We start from the raw sequence: 17,096 nt of genomic DNA, 5'->3' as shown, positions 1-17,096 counted from the left end.
AGTAAGAAGTGAGCAGCCCGCAATTCACAATAGCGGGCTGCTCACTATAAATATGTGGCGAGAATAACACAATCGATTCAGATTAGAAAAAAATACTCTCATTTGTAGCTGTTATATTCTCTAGAGGGAAATTCGGAAGCTAGAGGGAGATTCGGAAGTATACGGGGAGCTAGACGGAAATCTTTTTGGAGTGCTATTATTTTTTTACGAGGACTACAAGAGGTTAGTTCGCATAATTTTTTTTAGTTAGTTTAATTTTATTATTTGTAAAATGTTAGAAGTTATTATAATTTAGAAAATGTTAGTATTTTGAGTATGTATATAGTTTAGGAAATATTGTAGAATTGTTATTATATATTATAATTTAGAAAATATTAGAATTTTGATTATGTATATAGTTTAAAAAATATTATAAAATTGCTATTATGTATTATAATTTAGAATTGTTATTATATATTATAATTTAGAAAATATTAGAATATTACGTATGTATAAAGTTCAGAAAAATATTATCAAATGATTATTAAGTATCATAGTTTAGAAAAGTATTTAAATTTTTTTATAAAAAAATATTATAAAATTTTAGAAAAGAGTATAATATTTTAGAAAAATGTTATAACGTATTTTTTAGTAAGGTGTATAAAATTATACTATTTTATAAATATTTAAATAAAATTATTTAAAATTGTATTTATAAGAAAAAAAAAATTAAATTGTTATAAATATGTGAATTTGAGAATTGTATTTTATGAATTACGATAATATTTGTTTATCACACATGCTTGCAGCAATGACGACAATCGATCTGTCGTTTTTGATATGGTGCGACGGTAGCATTGTACACTCCCCCCGTGGAGTAGAATATTTTGGTGGTCGTTATGTGCATGCGCCGTTGAGTGAAAGGATGAATTTCCAAGAGTTGGTGAATATTTGTAGAACGGCAGTATCAACTACTATGCGCCTTGTGGACATCACCAAGATATATTTTCGGGTACCTCATGTTCAAGGAAATCAAATACATTCGTACTCGTTGTTCGATGTGCAGTGCGACCAACACGTATTTGCTATTCTGGGCGAGGCAGCTCGGCTTCCGACATTAAAAATTTTGGAGTTCTACGTGGAGTACCTTACTTCGACTTCTAATGATATTCCACTGGATCAGCTGGATTTAGTCGGTTCTAGTGAGTCGGAAAGGGAAAGTGAGAAAGAGGAAGAAGAGCACCACTACGAGAAAACTAATACCTGGAAATATGACGGGTCAGACACGTGTGATATGCTGGTGGCAGCTCCTCACCACCAGAATTTTGGGATTAATCAAATCGCCAGTTTTATCAGGACTCAAGTCTTGGGGCAGCATGATATAAGGATCAAGACGCTGATTGCAGGAATTTTTGAAACATTTGGAGTGACCCTTCCATATAAAAGAACCTGGTATGGCAAAGAGAGGGAAATCTGTAACGTCTACGGGGACTGGGAATATAACTACACACAACTCACAAAGTTCATGGATAACTTGGTTCTCGTGAATCCTGGATCCTTCTGGCATGCCGAAGGTACGAAATTAATCACTATTGTTAATTTAATATGCGTACACTAAGTAGATTGTACTTTAACACTATTTCCAACAGGCCCCCGATCTGAGTGCGACGGGATTGAATGTCGAATTTTTAAAAGAATGTTCTGGACGTTCTTCCCAATGGTGGACGGATTTCGGTTTTGCAAGCCAGTTCTATTCGTCGATGGGACCCATTTATATGGTAAATACAAAATGCACATGTTGATAGCGTCAGCGATAGATGGCAACAACCACATAATGCCGGTGGCGTTTGCACTAGTTGGATCCAAAACCACTGCCAGTTATGAATATTTCTTGGGTCATCTGCAAGAGCAAGTTATTCGCGATCGAAAGGTGGCCATTGTTTCTGATCGCGTTGGCGGAATAATTTCAGTTTTGAAGCGTCCGGAATGGGACGGGGTTGATCATTTTTTCTGCATGAGGCATTTAATGGCTAATTTCCACACGTTAATTGAAAATAAGGATTTGAAGAAGCTGGCTGAGAAAGCAGGTATTGTTTTTGTTACTCACCGATATTTGTTTTTATTGAAAAATTAAATGTAGAAATTTGCCATTAACAATAGGCCATACGTACGTGTAGGGCGAGCCTTTCAAGAGAAGAAGTACACCCGATACATGGACATCATAAAAAATAGATCGGCAGCAGGGTATGCTTATTTGACCAATGAGGAACATCTGAAGAAAGAACAGTGGACTATGTCGGGTGACATAAAGGGGAAACGGAACGGTGTAATGACAACGAACTACGCCGTGTCCGTTAATGCGACGCTGAAGAATATAAGAGGGCTGCCAATCACAGCGATGCTAGAGGCTATCTTTGACAAGCTTGTCGATATGTTCGCCAAGCGCTGGGAAATGTATAAAGGGCTAATCGCCCGAGGCGTTCAGTTCACTCCGATCTGCTTCGGGCTTATGAAAAAGGCGGGGGACAAGTCCCGCACCCATTCATGCCAGAAGTATAACCCAAACAGCATGACTTGCAAAGTGATCACTAGGAAGGACCACCTGCGCGAGAAGGGAGGAAATACCCAAAAGGTTAACCTTCGAAAAAGGACGTGCACGTGCGGTAAATTTCAACAACGTAAGCTACCCTGCTCCCATGCCATGGCAGTCATTTACCAAGAAAAGTTGAACCCTCACGACTTCATCGGGTGGCGCTACCAAACCAAGATGGCCATCCAAGCCTGGGATTCTCAGTTTATTCCGTTATGTGACCGCGAGTACTGGATTGGTTCTCAGGAGGTTCCCTTTATTCCAGACGTTGACCAGATCAGAAAGAATGGATGACCGATAAACAAACATGAACCAGGCTTATACCGTAGCCCTAACTTTTGCAGTAAATGTAGTATCGCCGGCCACAATGCCCGAACTTGTACCGATAATAGTAGAGATATGTGATGTTACTTTAATTAGTACATCGTATTGTTTAATATTCATGTATGAGTTCCGCAAGACGTTGTAGAAATTCTTCGACATTACAGGTTGTGCAAAAATATGAGGTCCCTTTTGTGAAGTTTGGTATGGACGAAAACGAGCATTTCAAAACAGCCCAATCTGTGCTTGGAGGGATAACATGCTTCTAAGAGCATCTCCATTGCATGTTCTATTTTTATGCTATTTTTAGCACAAAATAAGATAAAATTCTATATATAGCACATATTATTAAATTTCACTCCATTACAAAATGTTAAATTAAATGCTAAAATTATAATTTTATATGTGATTATCATTATTGATGAAAAATCTGTAAATAATTTAAATATAATAAAATTTGGTATATGCTAAACTTTCTAACAAATTTGGCACAAATAATATCAAATTTAGCATGTGAAATAGAAGTGCAATAAAGGCGTGTTTTTTATGTTAAATAATTGCATATAGTAGAAGAGTGCCGTGTACTTTTATTAGAGATGAAAAATGATGTATCTCTCCATTAATTATTAGTATTATTTACTCTTCTGAAAAGAGAAAATCTAAAACTTTTCGACTCTATAAATTAAACAAAAAATTTGGTTTTGATCATTTTTAGTTTAATTTCAAAGATGGAAAGTAATTTTAATAGACATATGCATGATGCATTAAATTCGAATTTCATAAGTTAAATATGTAAAACTATTAAAATAAAGTAAAATTTTAAAATATACATATATAGAATGATTTAATATAAAAGATACTGAGGGCACATGTCAAATCAAATAAGTAGTAAAATGAGATTAATTCTTTTTATGAATAAAATGAGATTAAATTTACTGTTGGTTTTTTAAATTGAGCTAAAATTGTTGAAATTGCAAATTTGATTTAGATTTGTAAAATAGCAAAAATATTTGGATTTTTTGTTGTACTATTAGGCCATTCCACTCATAAATGAAAATCCAAGGGCCAAATGTCTTAAAAAGGCCAAACCTTTTATAAAAGTTTCACAAAAGTCCTGACCTTTTAATTTTGTCGATTTTGGCCAAAAATAAATTATTTGGTTTCAATTGTGACCAACTCTCAATTTGATTTCAATTTGCCTATGTGGCGTCTATGTGACGCCTATGTGGCATGCCAAATATTGAAAGGTCAGGACTTTTGTGAAACCAAATAATACATTTTTGGCCAAAATCGACAAAATTGAAAGGTCAAGACTTTTGTGAAACCAAATAATCAGTTTTTGGCCAAAATCGACAAAATTGAAAAATCAGGACTTTTGTGAAATTTTTGTGAAAGATTTGGCCTTTTTACAATATTTAGCTAAATTCCTGGTATCATTTTTAGTTTTTACTTATATTTTCTCCATTTCACTCTTGTTAGATGGTGATATTTTTTTTTGAAACTTGTTAGATGGTGAATTTAAATGTGATCGTTAACTTTGATTGGGATTGACATATAAAAATATATTACTTTACCTTATGGTCAACATCTTTTATTTTGTTAGAGAAATAGTATTTTCGTTAACTAAATCATAATCATTTAGAAAATTAAAAAAAAAAGTATACACTATAAATGGCTAAATAAAATTGTAAAAACATATATTGATTATCCTCCAACCATAGTGAATTTTTAACTGTAGTACATAAAAGTTAGAGTTGGACATGGACCATTTGACCAATTCATACGTTTTATTTACAAACCAATTCATGGTATAAAAAAAATTTAAATTTAAATTTAAAACAGTTAATCATATAAACTGATTTGAAAGTTCAATTTTATTCTTTTAATGTAACAGTAAAAAGTCAAATTGAAAAAATTTATGAGATTACACTTTCAGTTTTTTTTTTTTTTTTTCCGGAGATAGAAGATAGATTGATATGTTGAAGGCTTACATGGTGTGAAAGTCATATTACAAGAATTTAACATATGAACTTTCAAAATGCAAACCAAAGACAAAATCAAAAATACACATGAAGCTTATAGAAAACAAGCAAAAAATAATCGAAAAAGCATAGTCTAAGCCGTAGTCCGCTTAACTTAGCACTTGAATTTTTCAAGAGAGCGGGGTTAGATCCATGACCTCGTCCGATTTCGCCTTTGAACTCGCTTGCTCCCTACCTTCATTCGCATCTTTAACAAATCCCAACAAAGATAGAACAAATAAACATCATACCCACATCAAAACTTTTTGGATCATCAAAGTTTGAAGATAAAGCTCCAACAAACACTAAAGATCTTTGAAATAATCCAAAAAATCCGACATGCAACAAGAAAAACCATTCTATAAAATTAATTCAACCATAAAAAAGCTACAAAGGGAGGGATTTATTGAATAAAGGGTTAGAGAAGTAAAGAAATAAGAAGTAAAAAATGGAGGAGATGGTTTTCCGGCCAAGAGACCGGAAAACCACCTCCTCAAGCACAAGGTTTTGATAAGAGGTCTTTAGAGAGAAGTGAGAGAGTTTTGTTTAGAGAGAGAGAGCCCAAAGATACTTTCAGTTACTGTATTAATAATTTTTTTATAAGTATTATCTCGTCAACATCTTTATAGGTAAGACTATGCTTTATTTGCTGTATAATTTTACCTATGAACTGCTAGAGAGAGCAATTTGAATATTTGTAAAAATGTTATTACATGCCGCACCACTCAAAATTATGTACAACTGATAATTTTAATATAGGCCTAATGTCTTAAAAAACCCCGACCTTTTAGCCCCTTTTCAATCATACCCTGACGTTGAAAAATTGTCAATTTTACCCTATTTTGCATTTTTGTGTTTCAATTGTACCCTGAAAAATTAAATTAACGTCTTTTGCGTTTGGAAATTTGTTTAAAACATTCTCCATGTCTCGCATATATTAATTGTATATTTTTAAAATTTATTTAAATTTAGTTAAATTAATTAAGAATTTACATTAGTGTTAATTTGATTATGGTTTTTAGTTAGTTTTTAAAAATAAAGGACTTATTTGTACTTTTTTGAATTAAAAAGAATTTAATTTCATGTTTAGACTTAATTAATTGAATGATTTCATCATTTAAGTAAAAAAATTAACAAAAATTAAAATATCGGGGTACAATTGAAAACGGAAAATTCAAAAGTGGGTAAAATTGACAAATTTTCAACGTCGGGGTGGAATTGAAAAAAAAATTAAAGGTGAGGGGTTTTTGAGTGATTAGGCCTTTAATATAATAATGAAACTTTACCTAAAATATTTAAGTTTTTAATACATGGAAATTAGAGTTACAAAATCCTTTCTTTTCTAATTTACAGTAGAAACGGGGGAAATTTCCATTTCATTTACAGTAATTGATATAAATAAAGTTCTTAAACTTTAAGGATTTTATTTTGAAATTCATAATACTTTTCAAATTCTAATAAAAAATTAATGAAATATTCAGATGAATTATAGGATGGAAAGAGTTTTTTTAAGGGTTAATTCCTAAAAAAATCACGAACTTTATACGGAATTTCATTTTAATCATGACCTTTAAAAGTTATCATTTAAAGGCACGAACTTTCATTTTATTTCACATCTATCACCAAAGTAAAATTCGGTGTATTTTATTTGACTAAAAATTCCTAATCCCATATACTCTAACTTAAAGATAATAAGATTTGATGTTGATTAATAATTTGGGTCTTTCATTAATGGTTTAGTGAAGAATTTAGTTAATAAAAATATACTAAAATGAGAAATTTGAAACAATATGAAAGTTCATGTCTTTAAATGGCAACTTTTAAAGGTCATGATTAAAATGAAACTTCGTGTAAAGTTCGTGATTTTTTTAGAAATTAACCCTTTTTTTAATGATGAGAAAAATAATTCTTAATATTAAAAAAAAAATGAATGTAATACATGTAAATTGATATTTGTTTTCTAAAATAATTTTTTTAGTTGAATTAAAATTATCCAAAATATAACCTTTATTCCATTTTATTTCATTAAAAACTAATTTTATATTTATTTATGAAATATCAAATACAAGAAGTAGTTTGTACAATGAATTTTAGAATGTCATGTGGGTTGCCTTTTCCTCTTATTATTGCAGTGAGAGCTATTTAGGAAATGTTTGATTCCATATGAAGATGCAAAATTTAGTTCCAAAAGGATAATTTCTATTTTTTTACATCTAAACTTAGGCTTTCAAGTGTTGACCCTCAACATGTTATGCTCATTTGCCCAACTTTAGAAAACTTTTCTTCTACTCCAATAAAGATTTTTGTTTATCAAATCTTCATATATATTTTCCTTTTGTTTTTTCTATAATATGTCAATCTCACTTGATTCACTTGTAGCTTGTTGTACATGATACTTATTTTATTCATACATTATGACATTTAACCAAAATATTTGTTTTATAATCTTGTAAACAAGTCTTTTAATCTCATCTAATTTTAATTTTGAATTAGAATGGTGGCATTTGTGATGGGTCTTAAATTCGAGCTTCATATGAAAATAATTTATTAAACTAATGGAAAGTTACAAAAATAAAAACAAAAATTTTAAATTGTTACTAAACTTATAAAAGGAACAATAAAGTTATTTAGAAAATAACTAATAGCAAATTACATACTGATGTAATTTTTTAATAGCTAACAAACGAAAGTAATCTCACGACTTGAATTATAGTTTTTGCATCTAATTTCGTCATAATCGATATTATTAAGCCAACATTGTTTTGATACTATCATTTTAAGATTTAAATTTTTGCATATTTACTAATTAATATCAAATTATTTATTTTTTATAAAAACAACTTTTTATAATTGTATTCAAAATTTAAATTTTTATAAATCCAAACTGTTGTATCTTTTATCGATTGAGATGAATTTTTTTAAAATATTGTCTAACTTCTAAATGAATTATAATTAAAGTTTGGTCTCAATGAATAAAACATCAAATGTGGGTTTAAAAAATGAAATTCAAAATTTTGAACATAGTTGTATAAAAACCTTTATATTGTACATATTTATAAATATTAAAAGGGTTAGTCATACTTGATAAAAGGCGCAATGATTCAATTTTTTTTTTAAAGTTGACCTTTTTTTTCCAGAGTGAATTTCAACCAAATGCTCATTCAATATCTTACTAATTACTATTATTTATCTAATTTTCTTTTTCGGCGCATTGTCAATTACTTTCATCTCCCATTCTTGTTTATATTTGCCTTCACAATATAATAAATTAAGAACAAAATTTTCCTACAACTCAAGTTGCAGGAAAGTCCTGCTACCATATATGTGTCTACTGTTGATAGGCTGGTTTGTGGAATAAACAAAATTTGATAAAAATATACTACTTTATTCCTTACAGTTTATTACAAGTTTTATTTTAATTCTTTAGATTTTAGAATACTTTTTGCTTTTAACTTTTGAAATGATATATTTTGTTGGCACTTTATCATAAATGAATAATTAAAATAAATAAAAATTAACCATATATTGATAGTAAAATTCAAGTTATATTATATTTTGATAATTTAAAAGTTGCTATTATAAAAATCACATAAAAACATATATAACATACATATCTGTTGATTTACAAAATTTTAATGAATAAAAGTTAATAATATTTTCAAAGTTAATTAGCTAACAATATTTTCAAAAGTATTTGATCTTTTCATTTTAATTTCTTTAATTTAGTTATTTTGTCAAAATATAGCTAATAAATTTATAAATTAGAAAAAGTAAAATGAAATGCAATGTTCTAAAAAATGTCATAAGTTATACAAAATATTTTTCTCCTAATAGGAAATGATTATATATATACACACGTTGCGGAATTTTTTTTTAAGAAAGTAAATAAAAAATTTAGAATTTAAATATTATTTATAGCTTAATATAAAGATGAAAAAGAGAAAAAATATTAGATGACCCGCTGTTGATAACTTAAGTGCACATATGCAATAATTAAAATTCGTTCTTTTAGAACATTAAACTGTGCAATTGTACTACCTAAAGTGGTTAATTTATCAGAATTAAACTGGTTAATAAACCACTTATATTGGAAGATAATTAATTCATGTGGCATCTCAAAAAAGCACCAGCAAGCTGTAGGACATTCCTACTGCCTAGGCAGCACAAAATTTTTATTCATAAATTAATATCAAATAAGTAGGAAGCACTATATTTTGCAATTTTGCAGTTCTCTCTAGACATCTTACACTAATTTTCGTCTTTATTTGTACATTTTTTTTATAAAGTATTAAATATTATAAATATATATTTTTATACTCTTAATTATGTTTTTGATTATCAAACATATAAACATTTTATATTTTTTAATTAAAAAGCTAATCAAAGTGTTTTTTTTTAAATTTGTCAAATGTCATAAATTCAACAATGTATCGGGATATATAGTAAAATTAAAATTAATTATTTTATTAATATTATTTATTAACCTATTTATTAAATTTATTACTGTTAAGAAAAAATAAAAATAAATTATTATTTATAAAAATAGTACATATTAATTTAGAATGAACTTCTTTTTTGGAAAATAAATAAATAAATAATAAAAGATCGAGAGAGTACTGTAATTTGTAAATGTAAAATGTGAAGAGTGGTACAACTTTCTTAATTCTGACTGCCAAAGTATGTGAAGAGCACATGGGCATATACAGCATTGTTTTTCCTCCCCATTGCAATTTGCAAATTTTATACACACAAAGAGGAGGGTCATTTAAAAATCGAACCAAATTGAATAATTAAATATAAATGTTTAATTTATTTCACTATTATAAAAAACTTAATTTTTATAGTTCAGTTTGATTTCAGATATAAAAAATTAGACAAAATTCGGTGCAAACCGGACTTAAATAACAAACCAAAATGAAAATATAAAACGAATTGATTACTTTTGGTTGGGTTTAAATTTGTGATAAGGATCATTCATTCTATATTTCTAACTCACAGCCTGTCCATCTTTAATTTTCTAATCACTGCCCCATAATTTTTCACACCTACCAAGGTGAACCCTGTAAATCACAGCAGACTACAACATTATTATTAATAGTAATAACTAAATCCATTTTTTTAAAGACTCCAAAAATGTCGTAACGGAGCCATTTATGCCCCGTGTTAGCTATGGCATGCATGGTCCGGGCTAGATCCGTTTACGGGTTTGGATATTCGTCCGATTCGTTCAATTTGAAAATTAATTATAAAGTTTAAATACGATCGGAATATGTAATAGATTCAATTTCTCTATGGGCGGATATAATTATAAAAGAATTAAAAGTAAATCTCCTCGACACCTATCTAAATCCGTATAAATTCTATCCCAATACTAGCTAATAATTCAATTTTGTTGGATTTTTGTTTTCATGGAATGCACTTTATTTAGACCAAACCATTATCTGAGACAAATTAATCCAATGACGATAGAAATTGTTAGTTAATCTTGTAGCAGTAGAAGCAAATGAAACAAAAATGAGCTTTTACTCCAATAAACAAGATTTAGGTATGATTTACTTTTATATTGACTCATATTTAATATTTCAAAATTACATACAAAAAAGAATTTATTACTTTTATAACATCCATTTAAATAGAAGGCTAATAACATAAATCATCATAATTACAATTATTTTCTCTTTTCTCACGATTCTCTCTCCTTTCTCTCTTACTCAACTCATCTTTACACACTCACATCGCCCATTAGGTTCGAGAAAGTTGTGGGTTTATTGACTAGCAACTTGTCCACCAGCTTTCCGAATCGCGTCCCTTCTCGCAATGCTTCTGTCGCCATGTCGACGTTCAGGTTGTCTATCTTCATAGCTTGCTTGTTGAATCGTTCGATGTAGCTCCGCAGGGTTTCTCCTTCTTCTTGGATGCAGGCTCTCAGGATACTGGTAGTGGTTTTAGCTGGGATGTTTGTGAGATATCTGTTAAGGAACTCTGTTGAAAGCGAAGCGAAGCTTTTGATCGAGCCCGGTTTTAATTTGTTATACCATCTCTGGGCTGTGCCCGTGAGTGTGGTAGGGAAAACCCTGCAGAAGATGGCGTCCGATACGCTGAGTAGCCCCATGGTCGCTGTGAACCTAGAGGTATGGTCTCGGGGGTCTCCTTCCCCATTGAAAATTGGTAGGATCGGCAACTTCATGCTGTGCGGGATAGTTTCCTCCATGATCTCGGGCGAGAGGGGTGATCCTTTCAACCTGAGGTCGTCTATATCCAATTCTTCAGATTTTAGTTTTTTGAGCGCTTTGGCGATCTTCTCTTCTAAATCTTCTTCCACCACATATGTGGCTTTGCTTTTTTGGGGTGTCTCTGACGATTCGCCCTCTCCTTCTTGGTGTTTTTTCTTAGTTTGCTCTTTCCCTGCATCTCTTTCCTGTCGCTTACTCCTTGGCGGGGCGTCTTCTTTTTCCTTCTCCCTTCGTTCGTCTCTCTTTGAATTCAGACCGCTCCGGGCGTCCTCCTGGTTGTGCTCATTTCTGGGTGTCTCCGGTGATTCCTCGTTAGATTTGTCTCCGTTCGGACTTTCCTCGTTGCTGGTTCTATTTTCTCGCTGGTTTCTTGCTTCGTTTCTTTCTCCGTTCCCTCTGGTTCGGGGTTCCTTGCTTTTATTGTTTTCTGCCCTTGCCTCTCGTCGGCCTGGGTTTGCATTTTCTGTTCTTTCTCTTCTTCTGGGAGCTGTAGGGCTGAAGTTTTCCCTTAGGATTTTCATAGTTTCTTCGTGCCTGTCGTTTGTTCTTTTGGCTTCGCTAGCCAATCTGTCAAGATTTGCCTGTACAGATTCCAGTATCTTCTTCAGCATTTCGTTGTGTGAATCTTGTGCTGCTGCATTTGGTGCTCGTTCTTCAGTGCCTAGATTGAAAGCAATTGGGATGCTTCCTCTTATCGGATTAGTTTGGTACTGGGGTGTTGAGAAAGAGGGCCCTCCGGTGTTGCTTTTTTCTCCGGAGTTGTGAAGCCCGTCTTCCGTCACGTTGATTATCTCCGGAGTGCTTTTTGGGTCTATTGGTTGTTTGTCTTTCAGGTTTACTCTTTCAGAAGTCATCTTCTTCAATGAGATTTGTATTTGAGTTCAGAAAAGCTCCTTCTTTTGAAGTTTAGTTAAGCTTTTCCCACAGACGGCGCCAATTGATGGAGTCTGCCTTCTGAACCGGTGAGTGAACCTGCAAAACAGGGTAGAAGCTAACCGGACGGTGGTTGTCCGATTAACTCTCCGATGCTAAAGTCAGTTTAGAGCTTTGAGCAGCGTTTTGAGTATATGAATGTAATTGTGAGGCATACCTCGTGCTCCTTTTATAGTAGTCGAATATACCTAGTAGAGTTGTATTAGGCAGGTGAATCCTACGTTGTAGGGATTCGGCAGTATCGTAGAGATTCTCCTGATTTGTCGGGATCTACCTTAATCTGATAAGAATCCTATTTAGGAACGTCTTCCTAAATAGTCTTATCTTCCTAAAGTAGAGCTTATCCTTCCATATGTAGTGTTTGTGTCCTAATAGGACAATATTTCCATACTTAGTCGTTTACCCGAATCCCGGACCTGACGCGCTCTCGGCGGATCATGTGGGATTCGGTCTTTATTAGTGTGTTACCGAATCTTAGAGATTCGGCATCTCCTTCATATCTTTCGGTCTTCAGGGGGAGTCCGGTGTCGCCTGAGAGTGGATCTCCTGCAACTCGGCTCCATTATACTTTCAGTAGGATTCGGTATCCATCAATAATTACAATTATTTTCTCTTTTCTCACGATTCTCTCTCCTTTCTCTCTCACTCAACTCATCTTTACACACTCACATCGCCGTTCCGCCTCCGCCATCCCACCTTTTCCGTTCCATCTCCGTCATTCCGTTTTCATCTCGCCGTCATCTTTTTTTTTTTTATCTTTTTAATTTTAGATCTGAGATTTTTTGTTCTTTGTTCTTTATTATTTTCAGATCTGTAATTTATTTACTTTTTACCGTTTTTTCATCATTAAACATGTATAAAGAGTATATTTAAGGAATCGAATACTCATTTCATGTTATGTAGAGTAATTTTAGGGAATAAAATTCTATTATTTCTACATTTTTTTGTGTTTTGTTGTATCTCTGCGTTTTTTATTATTATGCAGAACGATTTGTTGATTATGATTGATTACTGAATTATTGTAATATTACAGTGTTGTTGATTTTGTGTTGATTTTATGTTGATATCAACTAATTGTTTTTTGATTTAACATTGACAAATAAGATAACATTGACTGTGAAATAAACTAAAAAAATTAAATTAAATTAAATTGAGACTATAAATTGATATGGTAGCATCGGGAAAAAAGACAAAAAATGATGTTGAATTATTGTAATGTTACAGTGTTGATATTGTGTTGATTTTCGGTTGATATTATTATGTTGATTTTAACATTGGTGAAGAAGACAATAATAATGTTAAATTATTGTAATTTTACAATGTTGATCTTATTTCGATATTGTGTTGATATAATGTTGACATTTAGTTGATTTTAGCATTGGTGAAGACGATAATAATGGTGTTAAATTATTGTAGTGTTAGAATTTTGATCTTATGTTGATATTATGTTGATATTTAGTTGAATTTAACATTAATGAAAAACAACACATTATATGTGAAATAAAATAAAAAAAAATTAAATTAAATTGAAACAATGTTGAAAAAATAAAAATTAGTGTAAAAAAGATTGAAAACTTTAAATTAGATAGTTTATTACATATGTTGATTTTGTGTTGATATTAAAACTGACGAAAAACATCAATAATAAAAAAAAGTCATAATTCAAAAAAAAATAAAAATATTAAAAATGATGAAAGAAAATGTTGGAAAATGAGAGTTCATATAAAAAGTAATTTTTTTTTTTAAAAAATAGTATAAAAAAAAATTGATATAAAATGTAAAGATTTAAAAGGGGTAGTAAAAAAAATAAATGTTAGAGAAAAAAAAATATTTCATATAAAAAACCCTCAAAAAATTGAGTTTGAAAACTAAATCACAAAATCTTCAATAAAAATGGTAAAATAACATTTTTAAGTAACGGGCTCAAGTCCAATAAAAAGATTGAGGGAGAGATGGGTCTCAAATATAAGTGGGCTAAACAAAGCCTAACCCTGAAAGCTCATTCAACGTTAGGGTTTATGTTCTCCATCAAAAAGAAAATTTTCAATTGAACTTCTTCTGCATAAATTAGGGATTTAATAAAAAGAAATCAGTTCTTGAAATCAGACTTGAAAAATGAGAAAACTTAAGTTTCACGAGCAAAAGTTACTGAAGAAAGTAAATTTGTTATCATGGAAAAGAGAAGGAAATCACAGAGAAGCGAGTGTTATGCAGCGTTATCACATAGTCGATAGAGATGACTACAAAAAGTACGTATCTTTATTGTTTGTAGCAACTGGGTTTTCTTTAATCTTGAGTTGGGTTTTGTTTAATTTTAATTTTGGGTAATGGGTACAAAAATTGGCAGGTATTCTGGTTTGTGTAGAATGGCTCAGAAATTGGTTAATATATTGAAGCAGATGGATCCGAAAGACCCATTTCGGATTGAAATGACAGATATGCTTTTGGAGAAGCTGTAAGTTCTTTCTGTTTCCATTTTTTTCAAAGATAGTCTGATTTTTTACTGATTACTTATATAAATTAGTTGTAATTGAGTGACCCTGATTGATTCTTTATTAGATTTTATTCTGTTATTAATTAGACTGGGTGTTGGTTCTGTTTTTGTTTGATTTGGTTGGACTATGGTACTACTTAGTGTGGGGAGAGAGCTTAATTGTAACGCTATATTGTAAGGTCTATCTAGCACAAAGGAAACACTTTAATGAGAATAGATGAATTAAACAATTTCAGAACTTCAATTGTTTTAATAAAAATAGGTTATAAATGTGGAGTTTTGAAGTTTTAAAAGCATTTTTAGTAGCGGGAATGAAATGTAGTAACATAAGATTTGAGAAGTTTCTATGCAATATAGTTGTAGGTTTCTAGTCAACTTTGTAATATGCAAGTGGAACCAAAGAGTGTTATTGGTTAGCTGTTTCCAACGTGTGGAAGGTCTTTTAACAGAAAATCGCGGTCGGTTTAATTCAATAATTGACTACTCTCAAAATTGCCAATATCCAATTGTCTTGTGCATGTGTAATTTAAATTTATGTAATGAAGTTCAACATTTTAATTTCTTTCTTTTTTCAATTTTTGTGAACGGCAGATATAATATGGGAGTTATACCGAGCAGGAAAAGCTTGGCTTTGTGCGATCGTTTATCGGTATCATCAATTTGCAGGTAAGCAAATGTCTTTCTTTACAGATACAGCTGATTCGTCTGCTTATGTAATATAGCAATTCCAAGTGGTTGAGTTGAATGTCGTTTATTTTGTCAGTTTTGATTTTCTTTTTAGAAGCTCTATATTAACTCAAACTGGTAGCCACCTCATGCCCAGTTTTTGGGGTTCTTTTCGGGTAATGTGCATTTCCGTTAAAACTTTCTCCTCTTTCAGACGAAGGCTTGCAACTATTTTGACGCGATTAAAGTTTGCTGAGCATTTAAAAGAAGCCATAACATACATTGAGCAGGGCCATATTCGAGTTGGCCCTGAGACGATAACTGACCCAGCTTTCCTGGTTACAAGGAATATGGAGGATTTCGTCACATGGGTCGATACATCGAAGATTAAGAGGAAGGTGCTTCAGTACAACGAGAAGTTGGATGATTATGATGCAATGAACTAAAGGCAGTTGTTATTTTTATCCTTTTTGGAGATAAATTTTCAGATTTTTTGGTTGAAATGTATAAGATTGTATTACTTGATATTCATGAGAAGAGAATGGGACGTCCGCCAGAGTTTCCACAGTTTTTATCACCTTTTCAAGCTTGGAATCGTTGCCATCTTGTTTTATCTTTCTGAAAGTAGTAAATTTGGTGTGTTCCAGTGAGTTCTGGGTATATGTTTGTTTTTTTCAGTGCTCTGTTACCATATTTAGAAGATAGTTGAATAACGGTTCTGCTAAAATGAAAAATGACCTTGTATTGCAGAAGTCTTGATCATGTAAACATGTTCTCGGAACACCTTCTGATATACACTCCAGTTCAGGGTTGAATGTGGCCCATAAGAGGTTGGAACAACTTTTGCATAGGATTAATTGGAAGAACGGCACCTGGCATTGATAATGAATTTATTACACATATATCAGTTAGAGGAATCATCATATCATACTTGTATTTAAAAAGTTAGTCTTTAGTTCTCATAACGTTTTAAAAAAAAAAAAGTTACAGCCCTTCATATTTCCTCTTCACCAAACTTGTAACCTTCCAAAGCCATGGATCCTAAAACCTTATTTCTATTTAACCCACAGCCTACACTACAAACAGAATATCAAAGCCATTGCTACAAACACCGAATCACAGCCCTCATTACAAACATCTCTCTTAAACATTAATTTTCATGTTTCTTAAACATTAATTTTCATAATTAAGCAAGCTGATAAGATACAACCCTTCCGTTGGTCTTCAAACCGTTACACCAAACTGCAACCAATCTACATCAATGGAATCCTTCCATAAATATGCATCGTCTTCAAAACCTCCTTCATCTTCCATAAAACTCAGCTCAAAGAATTCAGGTTCATCACACAAAGAACGTCAAAACCCCATCCTGTTCTTGTATTGTTGTACCTGCATTTCTTTAACCCATAATCTTGGATCGGAAAATATGAAACTCGGCAACTCAGGTCAGATTTATTACACATATATCAGTTAGAGAAATGCTATATAACTCTTATTTTTAATTTACTTATTTTAACTCACTTGACGTGTCAATAGAAAAATGGATGAATTAAAAATTGATTTTTAGAATACACAGCCACAATTAAAGGTTATAAAGACAGAAAACCGTTTTTGTAGAATACCAAAAGAGAGAGAGACTTCCTGTATTTTTACTAATAAAGACGAGCACAGCCTGGAACAACTACTACGACTCTTGGGCATGCTTGAGTGGGGATGAGTGGTAACTATTCAAGATTATACTTAAGAGTTTTTTGATAACGAACTCTGCGCCTCTGCACTGAATCCCAGAATCACTATCGTTTGCCGAACTATAATATGTGGACCGCCGGTAAGCCCACACATTGTAATTCCAGGCTATA

General features: G+C 31.6%; 2 protein-coding genes across 2 annotated transcripts; both read left to right on the top strand.

Annotated features, from left to right (window-relative positions):
• The first annotated feature begins 74 nt into the window (after positions 1-74).
• Positions 75-3,089, top strand: LOC126677770 (uncharacterized). Its single transcript, XM_050372546.2, has 4 exons — positions 75-222; positions 789-1,553; positions 1,629-2,066; positions 2,157-3,089. Exons 2-4 carry the CDS (start codon positions 791-793, stop codon positions 2,861-2,863), a joined length of 1,908 nt encoding a protein of 635 aa, XP_050228503.1. The 5' UTR covers positions 75-222; positions 789-790; the 3' UTR covers positions 2,864-3,089.
• An 11,015-nt stretch (positions 3,090-14,104) lies between these two features.
• LOC126676858 (uncharacterized) lies at positions 14,105-15,887 on the top strand. Its single transcript, XM_050371174.2, has 4 exons — positions 14,105-14,326; positions 14,425-14,532; positions 15,163-15,237; positions 15,452-15,887. Exons 1-4 carry the CDS (start codon positions 14,193-14,195, stop codon positions 15,681-15,683), a joined length of 549 nt encoding a protein of 182 aa, XP_050227131.1. The 5' UTR covers positions 14,105-14,192; the 3' UTR covers positions 15,684-15,887.
• The last annotated feature ends 1,209 nt before the right edge of the window (positions 15,888-17,096 follow it).

This window comes from Mercurialis annua, linkage group LG4, assembly GCF_937616625.2.
Source record: "Mercurialis annua linkage group LG4, ddMerAnnu1.2, whole genome shotgun sequence".
NCBI classification, from domain to species: domain Eukaryota; kingdom Viridiplantae; phylum Streptophyta; class Magnoliopsida; order Malpighiales; family Euphorbiaceae; genus Mercurialis; species Mercurialis annua.
This window is presented reverse-complemented; position numbering and strand designations above follow the sequence as displayed.

Bases quoted from the DNA above. Each gene is read 5' to 3' on its own strand.
- LOC126677770 (XM_050372546.2), top strand. From the start codon at position 791: ATGACGACAATCGATCTGTCGTTTTTGATATGGTGCGACGGTAGCATT. The intron at 1,554-1,628 runs GTACGAAATTAA...TATTTCCAACAG, and splicing joins ATCCTTCTGGCATGCCGAAG to GCCCCCGATCTGAGTGCGAC. The intron at 2,067-2,156 runs GTATTGTTTTTG...ACGTACGTGTAG, and splicing joins GAAGCTGGCTGAGAAAGCAG to GGCGAGCCTTTCAAGAGAAG.
- LOC126676858 (XM_050371174.2), top strand. From the start codon at position 14,193: ATGAGAAAACTTAAGTTTCACGAGCAAAAGTTACTGAAGAAAGTAAAT. The intron at 14,533-15,162 runs GTAAGTTCTTTC...TGTGAACGGCAG, and splicing joins GATATGCTTTTGGAGAAGCT to ATATAATATGGGAGTTATAC. The intron at 15,238-15,451 runs GTAAGCAAATGT...CTCCTCTTTCAG, and splicing joins TCGGTATCATCAATTTGCAG to ACGAAGGCTTGCAACTATTT.